At 44.3% G+C, this 22,640-nt stretch overlaps 1 protein-coding gene across 1 annotated transcript in view; it reads right to left on the bottom strand.

The window, feature by feature from the left end:
* The window catches only part of SPON1 (spondin 1), a 306,130-nt gene that overhangs the window by 125,949 nt on the left and 157,541 nt on the right, over nucleotides 1–22,640 (bottom strand). The window contains exon 6 of the mRNA XM_027563341.1: nucleotides 6,071–6,219. Coding sequence (XP_027419142.1) covers nucleotides 6,071–6,219 — 149 coding nt within the window. The remainder of the gene's footprint in view (nucleotides 1–6,070; nucleotides 6,220–22,640) is intronic.

Genomic DNA, 22,640 nt, shown 5'->3' with positions numbered 1-22,640 from the left:
AACTGTCTCATTGGAAAAGACCCTGATGCTGAGAAAGATTGAAGGCATGAAGAGAAGGGGATGACAGAGGATGAGATGGTTAGACGGCATCACCAACCTGATGGACATGAATTTGAGCAAGCTCTGGGAGTTGGTGATGGACAGGGAAGCCTGGCGTGCAACAGTCCATGGGGTTGCAAAGAGTTGGACATGACTGAGCGACTGAACTAAATGACTTAATAGGGCTTCCCTTTATGGATCAGCTGTAGAAGAATCTGCCTGCAATATAGGAGACATGGGTTTGATCCCTAGGTCAGGAAGATCCCTTGGAGAAGGAGACAGCAATCCACTCGAGTATTCCTGCTTGGAGAATTGCATGGACAGGGAAGATTGGCTGTCCTGGGCTTGCAAAGAATTGGACACCACTTAGCAACTAAACACAACAACAATGACTTAGTAAGACATTTATGGTTTGTGTGTCAGTTCACCAATTCAGACACTGGCTGAGCACCTACTGTGTGTGAGACAGTGTATGAAGTGCTGGAGATACTTGGTGGACATTAGGAGGCAGGAAAGACTGAGTTGATGCAAAAAGTCTCCTTCCTACTACAAACACATAGACATGTTAGACAAATATAGCAGGTGGAAGTTTCAAAAATACAAAAGGGAGTCTAGAAAAATTCCCTGGATGCCAGAGAGGAGGAGAAAAGTCTAACACAAAACTGTGAGCAGAACTGATGCCTGGGACTGGGCCCAGGGTATGGTCCCAGGAGCTAGAGGTTTTAAAATCATGCAGGGCAAGAAGAGGAGGTCTTAAGCTAGTGTTAGGTGACATGGGGGAAGACAACCCTGCCTCAAGCAGCATATTTTGAAGGACTCTCCTTTTTGTGAATGGCAATAAGAAAATCCTCTGTCAGTCATTTGAGGCGGGGGGCGGGGCGGGGGGGCGGGGAGTGGCAAGGAAGGTTGCTCTCATCCAGGTCCTTGAATGAAAATTCACCTTCACTAAATAGAAGCCCCAGCCTGTCCCATGTGTAAGTGCAGGCCACTGGCCTGGCAGTGGGCAACCTGAAGCTTAGAAATGACATCAAAACTGGGGTGGAAAGACAAAAAATACAATCTCCCTTTAAGCAGAGAACACAACTTGAGCATAGAGGACTCTCACAGGAAACGAAGAAAAATACCCACTGAAGATGAGCAAACAATCCAAAGTCAATCAAGGACACTAGCGATGGGGAGAGTGGGCAAGTTCAATTCAAAGGAACATTTGTCCCTAAGACCCTGAGGTAACAGAATAATCTCAGTAAGACAATTAGACATGTTTAAAATGGAAGAGATTAAAAGAAACCATAATGAAGCAACAGAATGAGTAAGAACAGAGCAGAGAGGAAAATCATCAAGTCCCCACCTTCCAGGGACACAGAACATGCTTGGGAGATGGAGAAGGAATGAAGCAGGGACCATCCTGTCTAGGAGAAGGACCGCACAGGGAGCTGCAGTTGCTCCAGGAAGGGGCGCCAGACCTAGCCTGCCCAGAGGGAGGGGCTGGGAAACACATGTCTAACACATCTGCAGGGAAAGTGGACCCAGAGAATGGCACATTCAACAGCTGCACAGTCTAATGTCTGCATTTCCTCAGCTGTTGCAGAGATTCTCCTAAAGAATCTAAGTACATTTTAAGGAAATAGTAATTTATGTATGTACCTCTCCCTCCCAATCTTTGAATCTCTCCAGCGTGGAGACAATGTGTCCTTCATGCACATGGAGCCACACTCCCCCTCACTCATTCTTCTCTTGCCACACAAGTCTTCTCTCAGTTCTTCCAGGATAATAAGCTCTCTTCTACTTCTGTGTCTTTGCACATGCTGTCGTCACCATCTAGAGTGATGTTTTCCCGATGCTTTTCTTTTGGGGCTCAGCTTAATGGGTATCCCTCACAGAGACCTTCCCTGACCACCTTACTAATAAGGTCCCTCCCTACTAATGTGTTTTTTTTTTTTTTATGCCACTCTTTGTTGGTTTCTTACTTTAATTTATAATTATTTAACCATTCCCCCCTGCCCCTTTGTTTCCTCCATTAGAATGTAGACTCCCTGAAGGCAGGGAATGATCTCATTGCTGCCGGATATCCAATGCCTGGCATTTATTTAGTAGGTGTTCAGTAAAATTATCAAATGAATTAATCTATGCAGGAAACAATTATGAAACAATTAACACTATACCCATTCAGAGCATACAGAGATGGAGAACATGGATTTCTGAACTTTGCAGTAAGTGAAGGAGAGATATCAAACAAGAACTTGCAGTAAATGTGATGATGGTAATGATGGGGGAGGTACCCGGTGTTGTGGGAGCATCAGGCCAGGGGACAGATTTGCATAGAATTTGGGAAGGCTTCCAGGAAGAGCAACATTTAAGCTGAGTTCTGAAGTATAAACAGGAGTTCACCAGTTGAAAGGGAGCTGGAAGATGTTCTAGACTGACAGAAGGCCCAGATGAAAGAGAGGTATGGCTTTTGGAGAATATGAAAGAGGTTTTTCACTGGTTCAGCTTAGAGCTGCAGCAAGCAATAAGATGGGGCCAGATCATGGAGGGTTTTTAAGCTATGATAAAGAGTTTGGACTTTTTTCTGGGGTCAATTAGGAGCCATTAAACATCCTAATTTGGAGAGTGGCATAATCCAATGGATATTTTTTATAAAATGGCTGTGGGGCAATGTGAATAATAGGAAGAGGGCTGGAGTCAGGGAAGTCAGACGGCTAGCGCAATAATCCAGGCAAGAGATGAGGATGTTTTAAATGGAGGCGTGGTACTGAGGAAGTGACCTGGAGGCATTTAGGAGAGAAGGCAGAAGAAGTTGGGATGGGGGCAGAATCAAGGGTGATGCCCAAGTTTCTAGCATGAGTAACATGGTGAAGGGGGCACCATCTTTGGGCCACATACACCTTGTACACATGCCATAGATGTATACTTGATGAAATAAAAATGGTCTTAGTGTAACATTTTCATAATGATGAATATTCATCAGTTCACTTTTGGGTCCTGGGTCTGCCTGCAGGTGTGATCTACCATTCCCTACTGCCTCCACCTGTCTTGAGGTTACTCATCTGTGACCTGCCAGGCCAGGCTTCTCTCCGTATTCCTAATCCACCGTCCCCACCAGGACCCATTTGCCTCTGTCTCCTGCTAGGAAGTGTGCCTTGTGCCCTTCCCCCACTATCTCTGGCCACAAGTGTCATGGATGCCAATAATGCTGCTGTAACTTTTCATTAATTTTCTTGGTGTTTTGTAGCTATAGGGACATTGAAATTTATGCTCAATAATATTACAGTTTCCCACTACTAATGGGATTATTATTTTTGTTCATTTGTGTTTGAAAGCCATTAGCATGAGATTTACCTTCAACAATATCTGCTGTGATTTTTAATGCCCTTGAAACTTGCAGCGAGTGATAAGTCTATAATAAGAGAAATGCTAGGAAGCATATAAATGTCTTTCTTGGGAAAAGAGGCCTTTTTATTTTCATCCTGGTTGGACTTGGGTTCTTTGATATAGCAGTTGGCAGGATATAAGATATTAAAGGCTGAGAACACTGTGTTAGTTTGTAGATGTGTTCAAACAAGTTCCCGGTTATTCAGGGGACACTTTCATATTCTAGGAGGATTCATATTCTTGTTCCTTTTTTATGTTGTTTCTTACCTGGCTTACAGAAAAATAAATTGTGTGCTTTCAGGGAACAATATTTAGAACCATGAGTTGCTTGAAAGCGAAGGGACCCTGAAATCACTTTATCTGTCTGACTTTTCTAGGAGCTGGGCTGCTGGATGCACTGCTGAGCAAAGCTATGGAAATAGGCTTATTTCAGAGGCTGGAGAGGGGAGTTTCTCAGTGGGGCGAGGAAGGTGGGTAGAGAGGGCCAGTCTCACGAGTGTGTGACCTGTGCAGATTGTTAGGGCCCTGTGCTGTGAAATTCAAGTGCCACCATCTTGAAATTCTTAAGTTTTGAACAAAGGACCTCCCATTTTCACTATGCCCTGCAAATGATTTATTTGGTACTAATGTAGGCTTTGGAGCCAGGTGGACTTGGGTTCAAGTTCTGGAATTATCAAACTATTGACTGTGCCTCCATTATCCTTATTAGAAAAACTGGGGAATTAATATTGTCTTCTCCAACTAGAGGTGAGAGCTAAAAGTCCATGGTTAGCATCCAGGGAACCTGACAGACCTTAGGACGTGCTCAGTGGGATTTTTAACTTTCATGTGCAGTACCCATAATTAAATATTATTATGACTTAATGTCAGGAACACTAGCCAGCTGGGAGAACCAGACATTGTCTGCGTGTACAAAAGCTAATCCCAGGTGTGCTGGTCAGGAGCACACCAAGCAAAGAACATTTTCCTAAGAGGAGACAGAAGGCAGGAGGTCCATTCATCCGTTGTCAGCCTTCTTACTGCTATGACACATGACTGATCATGTTCTCCAGCACAGTGTGGTCTCAGTTTCTCAGAAAACCTGCATGCTTCCCTTCTCTCCAGAAGTCCCTCAAGCTAGCCAATGAGTGACACGGGCATTATTATGAAGATGCCCTTGATCTTGATCTAATTAATTTGCAAACTTTAGTTTCAGCTACTATTTATAATAAATGGTTTTTCAACATATGACACAACAGAACTTGGCAGGCCATATATCACAATTTCATGCTTGAGAATCAGGACCCCAGACAAGGTATTTCCCCTCCATGACAGCCTGGACAGATGAGGACCAGTATGGAGCCCTTCATGACTTTGCAGATGAATGTGGCTGTGCTGTAGCCTAAATGAGCAATACCAGTGACAAGGCATGGCGGCCAGAGTCGGAGAAACACTAAGTCATTGGTAAGATAAACTCGTGATGAATAGCGCACTATCTTGAAATGCTGGGTTAAACAATTTTTTCTGAAAATGGAGAAAGGCTTTAAATCAAATTAATGAGAAACATAAGCTAATTCCTGGGTGTTTTTGGATGCTGGGCCAAAAGAATTCCTCAGAGGATTATAGCAGGAATCAGGTGGCCTTTGCTGTGTTCAGTTTAGGGTCTGTGGGAGCTTGGAGGCCAGATGGTAGACATCAGGGGGAAGGACTGGGGGCCTCAGCTCTGCGTGCCCTGCTGCACATACACACACCGTGAGACACAGGGCCCCCTGTACGGGCTCAGGAGACATGGGGCAGGAGCCCAGGCAGGGCAGCAGCCTCACAGTGGCCTGTTCTGGAAACGACCACATTCCCAGCATGCTTGGCTCTTTCCTCCCTTCCCCCTGTACACTTATGAGCAGTGAGATGTGGTTCGCTACCCAGCTCTCTGAGGCCCAAAGGGCTTTTGTGGGTAGTGATGGCCAAAGCTGGACTGTCTCCTCCCCACAGTTCAGCCTGTGAATGGCCTTCAACAAACCACAGCTCTTCTTTCAAGATCCCTCATCAACCTCTTTCTAGTGCTTTTGATGATGGATGATGGTACTTCCCAACGAATAGAAAAGAATGGTAGACTATTTCTCCCTTATCCCTCATTTTTGTGAAAGGGGGCCTAGATAATACCTGACTCCTGGGCCCGCATGAGATGGTACACTGTATCAATACATTAAAGATGCTTCAGCTTCTAATGATTTTGATTAATTACTGACTAGTTTATCAAACACCTCAAGACATAGGGGCAAAAACCATCTGTCAATAAACAAATGTTTCTTTTTGGAAATGGTGATTTTAGCTTCATGTAAATGTCACTCCCCCAACCCTCTCACGAATCAAAGTAACCCACCACACTGACCCTCAGGAGAAAGATGTGATATTCCAACAATGCAGCCATAGCAACAGCTTTTAGCACAAGCTCGAGAAACAACAAATGCAGTCAGGGAAGATGTGAGACAACAAGACGAACATTTGTGCCTGTGTCTTCAACTGAACATCAGCACTCTGAAACTCAGCAAATAGATTTCACTTCCTACAGTACCAATTTTCCAGCACATTGTCCTATAAGTTTTGAGTCCCTGGGAAAGAAAGCTAAAGGATGCTTGAGGGCATGTCTGAGTTTTAGACATTCTGGGATTATTTTTCTTACCTGTTGTCGAATTTCCTCCTCCATTTTCACTGGAGAGCCCAATTCTGCAACCTGTTTGACGCCTTCGCTTGCATATCCTCCATACTCCCACAGCACGTAATTCTTGGAGTGGGATCCGCCGATGATTGCAGACCAGTGATTGGCCCGACCTGGAAAAGCCAATTAGATGTAGGTATCAGTGTGGCTGTGGCTAAAACACAAGTCTCTTCGGGGATGGGGAGGTGTAATTGGACAAGGATCCAACCTGTGTTGGCTAAGCACATGCTCTGTTAGGTCCTGTGCTATTCTGCATGAGTAAGACAGTCCCTGTAAGCAAGTAAGTCTTGGGCATATGCAGACAGGGCAATGGGTAGATGTCTAAACAGGAGACAGAGCTGGCCCAGAATGATGACTCCTGTCTGAAAGAATCTCAGAGAAGAAGAAAGTTGAGAGATGGTTTAAATGCTGAGCAGATTTGTAAGACAGAACAGAGAGGAATGACTATTTCTGGCAGACTCAGAAACATTAAGTCACATTGTGTGTTTGGGGAGCCATAAGTAATTTAGCATTGCTGTGTCACAGAGTGTCAAAGGGAGAGTTGGGAAATGAGGCCAGGAAAGTGGGAAGGAGCCTGCCCATGGAGAACCTTGTTCTAAATGCTTCAGGAGTTCAGATGTCATTTTAAAGGGTCTGAAACCATTGAAGGGTTCTGAGCAGGGGAATGACACAACCACATTTGAATTTTAGATAAATCATCCAGATAGCAGTGTGAAGGATGCATCAGTGTGGGCAAAATTGGAGTGTGGAGCTGGGGAGGTGGGCACTGAGCAAAAGGTAAAGGGAGTGAGTAGGAAATTAGGCTTAATCATTCCTGGGAATAAGCACTGCTGGTTTTTGCTGGCTTTTATGTACCTTCCAAGGTGAGGGGCAGGCAGGCTAGCCATGTGAAAGGATGCGTGAGGTGGTTTGGGTACAAGGACATGACTAGTCCATAGTGGTTTGCTGAAGATCACCCAGGATAATGACTGCAGTCATTTTCCTGCAGATTATGACACAGAGGGAGAACAGAATAATGTCTGGGCAGGACCAAGGCAGAACTTGGCCTGAGGATTTTTCAGAGTCTCAAGGGGGAGGAAAAAGAGGAGAGAAAAGTCAACGCCAACACCACGCCTGATTTATTTTGGCACATGATGAATATAAATACATATATATTGATTACTGGGCTTCCTGGGTGGCACTAGTGGGAAAGAACCCGTCTGCCAATGCAGGAGACATCAGAGACCCAGGTTAAATCTGTGGGTCGGGAAGATCCCCTGGAGGACGAAATGGCAACCCGCTCCAGTGTTCTTCTTGCCTGGCAAATTCCATGGACAGAGGAGCCTGGCAGGCTACAGTCCATGGGGTCACAGAGTCGGACATGACTGAAGTGACTTAGCACGCACGCACGCACACATGCATACTGATTACTGTTACATACAATTCGTTATAATGTTGGCTCAGTTGTCTGCTATTCTTTGGCTGGGTTTTTAAAATCTCCAGTTTAGGAATATTTTTGGGCACAGCAAAGAGGGAAACTTGAACTGGTTGGATCCAACTGATGTTTGCTGCTTCCAACCCTCTGGCTCAGGGTGGGCAGACCTTTCCACTCTACCCCCCACTACTTAAGAAAGTGATTCTGAACAGGACTGGATCTTGTTCACATCTCCCACCTGCTACTCCAGGGCCCTCTGCTCCAGGGGCGCATCAAGAGCGTGGGCGCAAAGCTACCTGCCTGGTCTGCTGAGAGATGACATGATCCAGGCAGACAACATCACCATGTGGGTCTGCCCAGCTGCTGGCTTATTGTTTCCCATACATCAGGGAAATGCTAACACTGTGTTTGTCCATCGCATCCCTAGAGAAGACAGATGGAGGTGTTGCCAGCCATTTCTCTAATTTACTTTCTGATTGGGAAGCATGCTCTGGTTATCATCTAGGCCAAGAGCACTGCTTGTGTAGGGGCAAGGGTCAGAATCAGTCATGATGTTTGGTTCATGGTATGAACACAGGGAGACCAGTTCCAGTATCTCACTTATCCCCTGTTCTGTTTCACCAAAATATCCCCTTGTTCCAGACCCATTCTACGTGTAATTTCGTACCTCAGTGGCTTAGCACATGCTGTTCCCTCTGTGCTTTCCTCATCTCGGCCACTCATTCCTCTTTCCTGATTTACCCAGAAGCCTCCCAAGACCTCCCTAGAATGATTTAAACCTTTGTCTTTTGTCTCCCCTTAGCCAGATCACAGTTTAAAAACTGGAAGTATAGTTGGTTTACAATATTACATTAGCTTCAGGTATACAACACACTGATTCAACATTTTCATAGTTATTAAAAAATAATGGCTATATTTTTCTGTGCTGTACAATAGACACTTCTTGCTTACCTATTTCGGGTATCTTAATCCCTATCTTACCCATCCCCTTTCCTTTCCCCACTACCAGTGTGTTCTATCAGCACAGACCGTATTTACGATCCCCACTCCATGTGTGTTCTCCCACTAGATTGTAGGCTCCCTGAGGAAGGCTGTCTTCAGCACTGTATGCCCAGGTGCCCAGCCCTGAGCCTGATGCACTGTGGATGCTTAGCACTTATTCCCTGAAGCATTTCATCCAAATAATCAGATACAAAGGGGGCAGTGTACGTGCTAGAAGAATTGGGCAGCAGGCTTGCACAGATTTGATTCAATGTGATTAAATTCAAGTCTCAGTTCAGCAGACTTCCCAACTCCTACTGGGCTAAAGCGCTCAGCTCTTCTGCAGGCTGTTAAAAAATAAACACGGAACAACAACAAAAAAGAAAGGCCTGGGTCTCAGAGCTGGCAGACAGGGATTCAGGTTCCGGCACTGACACTTACTACCTGTGGAAACTTGACCAAATTCCAATTACTTTATTTCCCTGATTCGTAGCTCATTCTTTTGTAATTCAAGGATGATAATGCCTGCCTTATCAACCTGTTATAAGAATTAAATGCAATTTTTAACATAATATATGTGCAATCACTGGCACACAATAGACTCTCAATAAAGATGGTTTCTTCCTTCCCTGGTTGTTTGGGAGGGTACAAAAATGAGTAAAATATGAACCTGCCTTTGATTCAATATAAGAGATAAGAAATACATAATGCGAACTAAGGTAAGAGGATAGGAACAAGCAAAATCACAGGGGGATGAGGGGACGGGCCAGATGGCTCTTTCTGATTTATTCATTGGACTTCCATTTACTAGGTGCCAAGCACTGTGGCAGGCCCGGGGCACTGACAGGACTTGGACGTGGTGCTTGTCCTGGAGGGACTCACAGCCTCGGGGAGGGGAAATGGATGGGTCAGCAGATTACCTACAATCAAGCATGGTCAGAGTTCTAGACACAAGAACACGGAACACAGGAGATGGAGTAGGTAACTCCAAATTCAGGGATTCAGAGTCTAAACGCACGTTTACAGAGAAACAAGTACCTCAAGAATGAGATGTCTTACTCTTGACTAAAATGTCAGAGTATCAGTTCAACCTTCTAGTCAACACAGTTGTTGGTTTTCTGCAATGGTCTTGCAACATACCACATTTATTTAAATTTTAGGACCTTGAATGACATTAACCACATAATAGATATTTCGCAAGGCAGGGTAAGGGGGCAGACTGCATCCTTCCTGGGGATACAAGGCAGGCAGTCATGGGACAATGTGCACTGTTAGAAATAACAAGGAATTCAGGTGAGTGGCAGTCACATATGGGCAGGATGGCTTGGGGGGAGGGCCACAGTGCAGAAGACCAAGGCTCCAGACCTCCATTCGTGACCATGAATCAGTTATTCCATCTCTCAGAGCCTCAGTTCACCTTTTAAAAATAGAATAATTACTAAACTGGACTGTTTCTCAGAGTTGTGCAAATTAATAGGACCGGCCTGGGAGAGAACTATAAAAACTTTAAAGAACTGGACAAAACAAAGTCTCTGTGTTTGTATAGACAGAAAGCACAGGGGCATCCACAAGAAGCAGAGGAGCAAGGACACTCCCGCCTTGGAAGGAGACTCCCATGGGAAAACTGGCAGGACAGGAGGAGCAGGAATTCTATTAAAAATAGATAAGATCTATTTTTAGGGTCAGGAAGATCTCCTGGAGTAGGAAATGGCAACCCACTCCAGTATTCTTGCCTGGAGAATTCCATGAATAGAGGAGTCTGGCGGGCTATCGTCCATGGAATTGCAAAGAGTTGGACACGACTGAGTGACTAACACACAGGTGTTAGGCACAACGCTTTCCTAGGTGTAACCCTCGTTACAACTTCACTGTCATCCTACAGATGAAGAGATGTTAAGGAACCTACCTAAGCTCACAGAGGAGCTAGCAAGAGGGCCAAGTTGGGGTTCAAATCCAAGTTCACCGGCCCTAAAACACATGCTCTTTTCCTGAGAAGTCAGGAAATGGAGACTGTTTAGTGGAATAGAGAGTTAGAAGACAAAGAGATAAGATGAAAAACAAAGGCAGGGCCAGGTTGTGGAGAGTGATGCGTGCCCACTGTGGCAACTGGCATCAGGAGAGAGAGAAATATAACGGAAATTTTCTTCTGGCAAGAATGACATAACAACAACAGTTTACACGTATGGAGTCATTACTACATGACAGGAACTGTGCCAAGGACTTGACCGATATTGTCACATGAAATACTCAAGAAAGAAAAGTCTTTTTTTCAAACCTAATAGAATTGTTTAGTAGCTCAAATATATAATGGAGAGACATAATTGTGAGCTTGCTTTATAATCTGTTATAACATTATGTCAATGGGAAAAAATGCTTTCTGAGATTCAAACAATGAACTAAAGTTAACAAAGAACTCCCTTCATGAAAGTGAAAGTGAAAAGTCTCTCAGTCGTGTCTGATTCTTTGCGACCCCATGAATTACACAGTCCATGGAATTCTCCAGGCCAGAATACTGGAGTGGGTAGCATATCCCTTCTTCAGAGGATCTTCCCAACCCAGGGATTGGACCAAGGTCTCCTGCATTGCAGGCGGATTCTTTACCAGCTGAGCCCAAGGGAAGCTCAAGAATACTGGAGTGGGTAGCCGACCCCTTCTCCAGCAGATCTTCCCAGCCCAGGAATTGAACCGGGGTCTCCTGCATTGCAGGCGGATTCTTTACCAACTGAACTACCAGGGAAAATTCAGCTCCCTTCATAGCAAATATTTATTTAAAAGAACTTTTATGACATATTCAGACATTAGGAAATTTTTATTTTTTTATTTTTTTTTTGGCTGCACTGGGTCTTAATTTTGGCATGTGGAATCTAGCTTCCTGACCAGGGATTGAACCCAGGGCTGCTGCATTGGGAGCTCAGAGTCTTAGCCGTTGGACCACCAGGGAATTCCTAGGAAATTCTCATATGTAGCATATGCTTTTAAATTAATCAAAAAAGAAATTTCTTTCTTTTTTTTTTTTTGGATACAAGTGCTATCTCAATTTCCACTTTTCACATGAGGAAACTTAAAGAGATGAAATGAGTTAACCCCAGATCACCAGAGCAGATGATTGAAGATGCTGGGATTCAAAGTTGGGTCTATCTAGTGCCAGAGCCCACCTCTCCCCCACCCACTACTTCACATCTTTGGAAGCACATGCCAGCCAGAGGGAGGAGAGAGGGCCCAAGGGTGAAGAGACCAAACAGGAGATCCATCACCATCCCTGGCTGAGTTGTGTATGGCCTGGCTTAGGAGAGGAAACGGGAACATGGGAGCAGATGTGTGAGCCAGTAAAATCAGGGAGGACTGGACAGTCTACAGGGGTCAGCTTGGTGAAGTAAAAAGCTCCAGTTTTTGCATCAAACATGTGTGTATTCCAGTCTCCAATCTGAAACTTTCTAGACTGAATAAGTTAGTCAGTCACTCTCAACTCAGTCTCCTCATCTGTAAAGTAGGGATATTGACATGACCAGCCTCCTAGTGCCTTTCTGAGGCTGATGTCCATGAATTAAAGACGGTTAACACATGAAAAGAAGAAGGCAATGGCACCCCACTCTGGTACTCTTGCCTGGAGAATCCCATGGACGGAAGAGCCTGGTAGGCTGCAGTCCATGGGGTCGCAAAGAGTTAGACACAACCGAGCAACTTCCCTTTCACTTTTCACTTTCATGCATCAGAGAAGGAAACGGCAACCCACTCCAGTGTTCTTGCCTGGAGAATCCCAGAGATGCGGGAGCCTGGTGGGCTGCCGTCTATGGGGTCGCATAGATTTGAACACGACTGAAGCAACTTAGCAGCAGCACCAGCAGCAACACATAAAATGGGCTCAAAAGATACCAGCTAGTCAAATTAAATCTGAATGTGGTGGGTCAAAGCCAGAAAAGCTTCTGGAAGCCATGGGACCAAAGGGAATCGGATTTGGAGATAGGTTAGCAGTTTGACCTTAGAAAGCATCACTACGAACAAAGCTAGTGGAGGTGATGGAATTCCAGTTGAGCTATTTCAAATCCTGAAAGATGATGCTGTGAAAGTGCTGCACTCAATATGCTAGCAAATTTGGAAAACTCAGCAGTGGCCACAGGACTGGAAAAGGTCAGTTTTCATTCCAATCCCAAAGAAAGGCAATGCCAAAGAATGCTCAAACTACCACACAATTGCACTCATCTCACACGCTAGAAAAGTAATGCTCAAAATTCTCCAAGCCAGGCTTCAGCAATACGTGAACTATGACCTTCCAGATGTTCAAGCTGGTTTTAGGAAAGGCAGAGGAACCAGAGATCAAAATGACAACATCCGCTGGATCATCGAAAAAGCAAGAGAGTTCCAGAAAAACATCTATTTCTACTTTATTGACTATGCCAAAGCCTTTGACTGTGTGCATCACAATAAACTGTGGAAAATTCTGAAAGAGATGGGAATACCAGACCACCTGACCTGCCTCTTGAGAAACCTATATGCAGGTCAGGAAGCAACAGTTAGAACTGGACATGGAACAACAGACTGGTTCCAAATAGGAAAAGGAGTACGTCAAGGCTGTATATTGTCACCCTGCTTATTTAACATATATGCAGAGTACATCATGAGAAATGCTGGGTAGGAAGAAACACAAGCTGGAATCAAGATTGCTGGGAGAAATATCAATAACCTCAGATATGCAGATGACACCACCCTTATGGCAGAAAGTGAAGAGGAACTAAAAAGCCTCTTGATGAAAATGAAAGAGGAGAGTGAAAAAGTTGGCTTAAAGCTCAACATTCAAAAAACGAAGATCATGGCATCTGGTCCCATCACTTCATGGAAATACATAGGGAAACAGTGGAAACAGTGCCAGACTTTATTTTTTGGGGCTCCAAAATCACTGCAGATGGTGACTGCAGCCACGAAATTAAAAGACGCTTACTCCTTGGAAGGAACGTTATGACCAACCCTGACAGCATATTAAAAAGCAGAGACATTACTTTGCTAACAAAGGTCCGACTAGTCAAGGCTATGGTTTTTCCAGTGGTCATGTATGGATATGAGAGTTGGACTGTGAAGAAAGCTGAGCACTGAAGAATTGATGCTTTTGAACTGTGGTGTTGGAGAAGACTCTTGAGAGTCCCTTGGACTGCAAGGAGATCCTACCAGTCCATTCTAAAGGAGATCAGTCCTGGGTGTTCATTGGAAGGACTGGTGCTAAAGCTGAAACTCCAATACTTTGGCCACCTCATGTGAAGAGTTGACTCATTGGAAAAGACTCTGATGCTGGGAGGGATTGGGGGCAGGAGGAGAAGGGGACGACAGAGTATGAGATGGCTGGATGGCATCACCGACTCGTTGGTCATGGGTTTGGGTGAACTCTGGGAGTAGGTGATGGACAGGGAGGCCTGGCATGCTGCAATTCATGGGGTCGCAAAGAGTCGGACACAACTGAGCAACTGAACTGAACTAGCAGTTTGAACTAGAACTGGTGGGAAGAGACGACAGGAATGTTAGATGCAGGAAACTGAGTCTGAAAAAAATGGTAGGGAGTCATCTAAATGGGACACCGTTGTCTGGGGCTGGCAGCATGAGGTGCTAAGCAGACCCCAGTTAGTTGGGACACAGACAAGTTTATCCTCCATTCTCCAGGAAATAAGGGATGAGAGGGTGAGAGGCTCCAGGTATCAGGAGGTCTGGGGAGAAGGGGACAAAGTAAATGCTCATGACTTTCTTAAAGGAACACTCAGTGGGACCACCACTGGGGTTCCTAGTTAACACTTGGGCTTCATCCTCAGGGTAAAGGCAGGAAAACAGGCACTATCAGCAACTCTTTGACTCTCAAGTAAGGCCACAGCTCCTTGGTTTAGCCAGCCTCTCTCTGGCTCCAGCAGCTGGGTCTAGATGGTTACTCCCAGTAGCTTGGATGGGGCATAGATGTGACAGAGGCAGGTGGAAAGCTGGGAGGAAATGATTAGACATGTGAGTCTGAGATATTGCTAGCTAGCCAGGTGTGTGCATCAGCCTGAAAAGCCACTCCAGAAGGACATAGGTGCACTCATCTTACTTCTGACATCTTTTCTGCTGTCAGCAGTAGATGGTAAATTACGGGATTCACAATGATGCCTAGAAGCCTAGTGCTGATGAAAGAAGAACCATGTCTGGCCTTTTGTCTGGTGTAGGAGGAGGCATGTTGCACAGTAGATGGATTCTTCGAGGTGTTCTGCATATGGTAGCTATCCAGTGACAGCCCAGATTTCCTAGACTGCTTTGCCAGTGGCTGCATTTCCTTGCCAATCTCAATCCTGCAGAAGCCAACCATTCATTTTCTTGACACTCATTCATAGCTTCACTGGAGAATGTTTTGCAACCTTGAGGACTAGTTTGCTGCAACCTCCTGTTATCCACTCTTGGTCTCACCCATCCTATCTTAGCAAATCTTTGGGAACTGGTTAGACTCATACAGAATTTGTTATTGTAGCTACAGCACAGTTCCTCTGCTTTCTAAGTACTAGCCTCCTCTCCCCATCTACTCTTAATAGATGGCTCTGTCACTTAACTTTCCTGAGAAGACCAATATCAACCCACCCAGACTTACCCAGGTGCCACCTGGCCAGTGATCAATAGAAAAGCACTGTTGCCCTGCCAACCCTGCTCATAAAGCTTGTCTTGGCTCTCACTTCCCTCTTGCCCTGGCTCTTCTCACCCTGAGCTCAGTTCCAGAATCTGCCTGGTTTCTGACCCTTTGGATTTGGCCATAGAACGTGGCTCCTCTAGATTTGCTGCTGGGCGCTGCCTAGGACATAGCCTGTACTTGCCCTCTGGCTCTTCTTGCTCTTGGGTGCTTCATAAACTCACTCTGATCAAGCTGTTCTGGTTTTTATGATCCCATCTCAGTAGAGCCGCCTGGAAAAAACCCTGCATGGGGAGATCTGTTACTAAGGACAGAAATTCATCAACTTTCTATCATTCTGCCTTCTTTACTTAGCTAGTGTTTTTTCCTTCCTTAAGCTCTTAAGATAGTATCATTTTTCTGTTTCAGGAAAACATGTAGGCAATTGATTACATTCTTTTGTATTTCCCCTAGGACCTCCAATAATAATATTCTATTCTATTAACTAATCAAATGAACATTTACTAGGCAAATACTATGTACTAAGTCAGCAATCAGTAAGCTGCAGCTCACTGCCTATTTTCGTCCCAATAAAGTTTTATATTTCATGTATTATTTATGTATTGTTTATGGCTGCTTTCATGATATAATAGTTTTAGTCAAGAGGTTACAACAGAGACCATCTGGCCTGCAAACCCTGAAACAGTTACTATCTGGTCCTTTATTGGGCACCCCTGGTGACTCAGACGGTGAATAATCTGCCGGCAATGTGGGAGATCTGGGTTCCATCCCTGGGTCGGGAAGATCCCCTGCAGAAGCCAAAGGCTGCCCACCCCAGTATTCTTGCCTGGAAAATTCCATGGACAGTGGAGCTTGGCAAGCTATGGTCCAAAAGTTTCCTAAAATGTGTGCTAGGTCATGGTGACTCTGAAAAGAATCAGATTTGATCCCATCTTTGAAACGTTCAGTGTGGAGGGTAAGATTGAGGGCACAAAGGACAGGTCATAATGGGCAATTACAATAAAATGTGGGCAATATAGCTTTGATAAAGGCAAAATCAGAGTGTTCTACAAGCGCAAATAAAGGGACTTAAACCCGGACTGTACCAGAGAAGGCTTCCTGGAGGAGACGGCAATTGAGCTCCATTCTGAAGGGTAAGTAGGAGTTAAGAAAGGCAATTAGTGGGTAAAAGGGAGGGTGTTTTTTGCAGAGGGATCAGTATGTTCCAAAGTGAAGCCAGAGACATAACAAAAACCAAAAGGAGGTCAAGGCATTCTGTATGTGTGTCTCTGTGAGTGTTTGTAAGAAAGGGCTTATCAGTAATGAAGCCCATCAGCTAGGCAGACCTTGAAGAGATATGAATGTCTACATAGTAAGTTTTTTATTTTATCCTGAAAGCGGTATGAAGGAGAGAATAAGATATTCCTGTCTACAGATAACTCCCAAATCTATATATGCTCATGCAACTTATGCTTCTGACTCTGATGTAGTAAATAGCACTGGACTAGCCCTATGGACATAAGTAACTATAAAACTGGACAAAATATGGGCTTTCCTGATAGCTCAGATGGTAAAGAATCTGCCTGCAATACAGAAGGCCCTGGTTCAATTCCTGGGTCAGGAAGACCTCCGGGCAAAAGGATAGGCTACCAACTCCAGTATTCTTGGGCTTCCCTGGTGGCTCAGATGGTAAAGAACCCACCTGCAATGCTGGAGACCTGAGTTTGATCCCTGGTTTGGGAAGATCCTCTGGAGGAGGGCATGGCAACCCACTCCAGTATTCTTGCCTGGAGAATCCCCAAGGACAGAGGAACCTGATGGGCAAAATATATGAAGCACCAGTTTTCAGAAAAGGACTCTGATCCCTGAGAAAAGGGAAACACAAGAAATGAGTCTCAGTGTGACCTAGACATTTTCTAGTCTGTGATGCAGGAAAGTAGAGCACAACAACCCGAATGGCAATCTGGCTAAATTGACAGGAAGCTGAGGCTGCTGAGATAGGATTTACTGGTAAAAATACCAGTAAGGGAGGGAGCTGCACAGCGAAGTTCAGAAATATGCATAAAAGTCCACTTAAATCTGTCACCAAACACTAAGCTGCACGTGTACGGGGGCGGGGGGGGGGGTGGGGGCGGGGGGGGGGGGTGGGGTGGGGGCGGGGTACTTCAAAGGCCTAGGAGAGAACAGCTACTGACAAGCTAAGAGCTGAATGGCAATTCCAGAGATCACACAATGCTAGAGATGTAGGAATTCCAATCACCCATATTAAAGGGACTTTGCTAACCATTCAGGATGTTCAAGTGAGACTCTAGAAAAGCCACATATTAGGAGTAAAATGACATTATACCCAGAGCAAGGACTAGACTAACGCTAACAAGGCTTAGAAAACAAGCCTTGAAAGAGAATTAAGCAGGTCTATCACTAAAACTGTCAAATTAAAACTCCATCTCTCTAAAGAAAGAGAACAAATCCACTCAACAACATATCACCTACAATGTCTATCATACAATCAAAAGTTGTTCAGGAGCAGGAAAATATGATTATAACCATGAAAAAAAAATAGAAAAAAAAGTTCCTGAGATGACAGATACATTGGGATTATCATATGAGGACTTTAAAACATCTATTATCAATATGTTCAAGAATTTTAGGAAAAGACAGACTTAATAAGTAAACAAATGGAGACCCTCAGCAGAGAAAGAGAAGCTATTTTGAAAAACCCAATGGAAATTCTAGAACTGAAAAATATACCTGTATATATGACATGGCAAAGGAAAAGATACATAGACTAAAAAATAGGGTAATAGAAACAATTCAAAAGTGAAGCACAGAGAAAAAATTTTGAAAAAAATAAAGTGGAGTCTCAGCGATCTTTAGAACAACAACTGGTTTAACATAAAGTTATCTGGAGTCTCAGAAGGAGATGATAGAGAAATTGAGTTATAAAATATTTATTTAAATGCCTGAAAATTTCACAAATTTGGTGAAAAATATCAACCTACAGATCCAAGAAGCTCAATAAACTCAAAACACAATTGGTGGGAATGCAAACTAGTACAGCCACTATGGAGAACAGTGTGGAGATTCCTTAAAAAACTGGAAATAGAACTGCCTTATGATCCAGCAATCCCACTGCTGGGCATACACACTGAGGAAACCGGAATTGAAAGAAACACATGTACCCCAATGTTCATTGCAGCACTGTTTATAATAGCCAGGACATGGAAGCAACCTAGATGTCCATCAGCAGATGAATGGATAAGAAAGCTGTGGTACATATACACAATGGAGAATTACTCAGCCATTAAAAAGAATACATTTGAATCAGTTCTAATGAGGTAGATGAAACTGGAGCCTATTATACAGAGTGAAGTAAGCCAGAAAGAAAAACACTAATACAGTATACTAATGCATATATATGGAATTTAGAAAGATGGTAACAATAACCCTGTATACGAGACAGCAAAAGAGACACTGATGTATAGAACAGTCTTTTGGACTCTGTGGGAGAGGGAGAGGGTGGGATGATTTGGGAGAATGGCATTGAAACATGTATAATATCATATATGAAACAAGTCGCCAGTCCAGGTTCGATGCACGATACTGGATGCTTGGGGCTGGTGCACTGGGACGACCCAGAGGGATGGTATGGGAGGGAGGAGGGTTCAGGATGGGGAACACACGTATACCTGTGGCGGATTCATTTTGATATATGGCAAAACGAATACAATATTGTAAATTTAAAAAATAAAATAAAAAAATAAAAAGAAAATCAAAACACAATTGAAGCAAAGAAAATTACACCTAGGTACATCACAATCAGTTGATGATACCTAGAAATCATCAAGGTCCTAGAAGATAGCTGGATTTTCTAACTGGCTGTGGGCAGCTTAGTTGTTGTTCCAGTGGCAGTCAGCACTGGCAGGGTGTAGACGCTCAACAGGTGGTGGAGTAAATGGTGGGAAAATGGCAACAGACTGAGGCAGATACACAGACAGAAGTTCCCAGGAGCAGCCAGTAAAGTCCCTGACATTAGTTTGCAGTCAGGGTTCAGGTTCCACCTTTTGCAGTCAGAGTGGGAGACTTAAAAGGTGCTGAGAGAGAAGCAGTGACCAAAGAAGCCTCTCTATTCTGAGCCTCAGGGGCACATGGCAGGGACATCTTGAGTGTGAAGACAATTTAAGAGCCCAGAGATGAGCCCCGAGAAACTTGGGGTCTGGACTGGGAGTGAAGGATCTTTAGCAACTGCCTGCCTCATGTAGGAATTGCCTTAGCAACAGGAAAATTGTAACGATCGTTAATATTTAGTGAGACTTTACTATGTGCTTTGTATATTGTTATTTACTTAATCTTTGAGACAAGCCCATTTTATAGACTAGGAAGTTAAAGCATAGAAGCATTAAATGACTTGCTCAGAGTTATCCAGTTGGTTAAGTGGTAGAACCAGGATTTGGACCCAGGCGGCTCACTCTACAGATGCTCTAAGTGAATTTTTCTGTGAAGATGGAATTGTTCCACAGTCTGCTGTCCAACATGGTAGCCCCTTGCCAGAGTGCATATTGAACGCTTGACATTTTATATAATTTTAATCCACTAAAATAGCTATGTGTATCTAGTGGTTATGACATTAGACAGCACAGCTGGAGAATCCTGGATAGGTCTGATGGTCTTGGACAGGTCTGCTAAGTAAAAGGACCACCTGTGCAAGTAGCCACTCTCAGAAGTGGAGACGAGAGGACAGGCCTTACTGGCAGCTCTCACAGCTGTGAATCACACGTGGCAGGAAGAACCTGTCCTTGCACTAAGATTTGGCTTGCGGCAGTCGCATCTGATGCTCCGTATCACATACTCTCCATCTACCTCCGACTTCAGCCACAATGGTCGGCAGATGTGAGTACACACTCATGCTTTCAGTGAATGTCCACCTCAAGTGTACTGTGCCTCTTTCCATTTACTGCCTTATTACTTCTCTGAAGCACTGAGTGCCTGCTTGGGCAGCAATCAAGTGTCTGGAAGACCAGGGAAGTTAGTGCTCCTAGAGACAAAACTCAGCCTACAGAGTCATGGGAGCTTGTGGACAATTCTGGAAGGTGGATAATTCTGGAAGGCATTCTGTATACTTTTCAGAGGTGCACTGATGCCAGTGACCTCAAAATGCACTCCTAGGTAGATTTCCTTCTCCTGCCCTACCATTATCCCTCAACTCCTTCACTCTTGCTTCCAGCATCATCATTTTTGTAAACCATCTGCACCAAAGTCCGTGCCTCAGGCTCTGCTTTGGAGGAAGTTGATACATGGCTCTCTCAACTAAGACTGTGTGTCTGGGCCTGGAGATTCATTCAAGTCTGGAGATTTGACAAGAGCTATCTAGGGCTGCTCCTCTCATTTCTGTAAGCAGAGTAGTTTCATAGATGATCTTTCATCACCCCTCTACCCAAAGCTACAGATGTTGTTTCCATTGTCATCATCATTGCTGCCATTGTTACCATTATCATTAAAACCTTTACTATTTATTGAGCACACTCCCTGCCTCATGTACTTCACAGGCATTAGCTAACATCCTTCTGTTCTCACTGTGCTCATACTTGGGAGGTCCATTACCACCTCCGTGTTATGGATGAGGGAACTGAGCTGCTGGTAAGCAGCAGAGCTAGGCCTATCACCTGGTCTACCAAGGCTGTGCCCTTTCTACTCCACTGCGCATCCAAAGCCCGAGCCAAGTCCAGAGTTATTTAAGGGGTCACTCTAGTGTCACCCATGCCTGTCACCATGGGAACAAATAAGGTGGTGCCTATCCTGTGGCTCTGACAACACTGGGGTTTATCAGCTCTTGGCCTTCTTTAAACTCAGCCTTTCCCACCCATATTTCTGAATTTCTGATTCTTGACTTATTTAGTGACAGATTTTATTTTCTTGGGCCCCACAGTCACTGAGGATAGTGACTGGACCCACAGAATTAAAAGATGCTTGTTTCTTGGAAGAAAAGCTACGACCAACCTAGGCAGTGTATTAAAAAACAGAGTCATCACTTTGCCAACAAAGGTCTGTATAGTCAGTGCTATGGTTCTTTCAGTAGTCATGTATGGATGTGAGAGGTGGATCATAAAGAAAGCTGAGTGCTAAAGAAGTGATGCTTTCAAACTGTGGTGTTGGAGAAGACTCTTGAGAGTCCCTTGGACTGCAAGGAGATCCAACCGTCAATTGTAAAGGAAATCAACCCTGAATATCCATTGGAAGGACTGATGTCCTTCCAATACTTTGGCCACCTGATGTGAGGAGTCGATTCATTGGAAAAGACCCTGAAGCTGAGAAAGATTGAGGGCAAAAAGAGAAGGGGCTGACAGAAGACGAAACTATTGGATGGCATTACCGACTTGATGAACGTGAGTTTGAGCAAACTTTGGGAGTTAGTGAAGGACAAGAAAGTCTGGCGTACCGTGGTTCATGGAGTCACAAAGAGTCAGACATGACTTAGCGATTGAACAAAAACAACAAAGCCTAGCCAATCACCTGATTTTCATCTCAGAGGTAAATAACATAACCTCAGGGCACCCACAAACTCCCATCCCCATTGCTATTCTAAAGGCTAAAGGTTTATTGTGCATTGACAAATAGCACTGGGGTTAAATTCCTAGAAAGAAGAACTTTATTTAAAAGTGTCCTTCCAAGCTGTCTTTTTTACATAAACATTGTTATATACGGGAGAGAGGCTGTATTCCTGGACAACTTCCAAATGTTTAATACACCATTTACACCTGAGTTTGAAGCCCTGCATAAGGAATTATAGCACTTTGGATGATAAATTCCAGTTATGTTTACCTAATTTTAAAAATCTAGGAGCTTGTATCGGAGAAGGCAATGGCACCCCACTCCAGTACTCTTGCCTGGAAAATCCCATGAACGGGGGAGCCTGGTAGGCTGCAGTCAATGGGGTCGCTCAGAGTCGGACACGACTGAGCGACTTCACTTTCACTTTTCACTTTCATGCATTGGAGAAGGAAATGGCATCCCACTCCAGTGTTCTTGCCTGGAGAATCCCAGGGACAGGGGAGCCTGGGGGGCTGCCATCTATGGGGTCGCACAGAGTCGGACACGACTGAAGCAACTAGGGGGGAGCAGCAGCAGCAGCAGCAGGAGCTTGTATGTAAAAACTCAGCTGGAGCAGTAAATAACTCTGCTTTGTTTTTTAGAGTAAAACCAAAAAATGGATTCTTCTATATCCATTAGCTCATCTTTCAGATTTAAGTCTCAACTGTCAGATAAACCCTGTAAGCAAGTAACCCAAAGTTCTTCTGGGTTCGAAAAGTTTTTAGGCAACAGAGAGAAGAGGTAGTGAGAAAGAGGAATTACTGAGCATACACTTGTATCAGGTACTTTCACATGTATCATCTCATTTGCTTTTCAGTTCCATTTCATTGATGAGGAAACAGGCTTGGTAAGGATCTTTAACTTGTCAGTGGATACATTACCTATGAGTGGTTAAGCAGGATTTGGGTTGTACTGCTTTGTCTTTGGGAAGAGTTCTTCTTCTG

The sequence above is a fragment of the Bos indicus x Bos taurus genome, chromosome 15 (assembly GCF_003369695.1).
Source record: "Bos indicus x Bos taurus breed Angus x Brahman F1 hybrid chromosome 15, Bos_hybrid_MaternalHap_v2.0, whole genome shotgun sequence".
Lineage (NCBI taxonomy): Eukaryota > Metazoa > Chordata > Mammalia > Artiodactyla > Bovidae > Bos > Bos indicus x Bos taurus.
The sequence above is the reverse complement of the archived record's forward strand: the minus strand, read 5'-3'. Positions and strand labels throughout refer to the sequence as shown.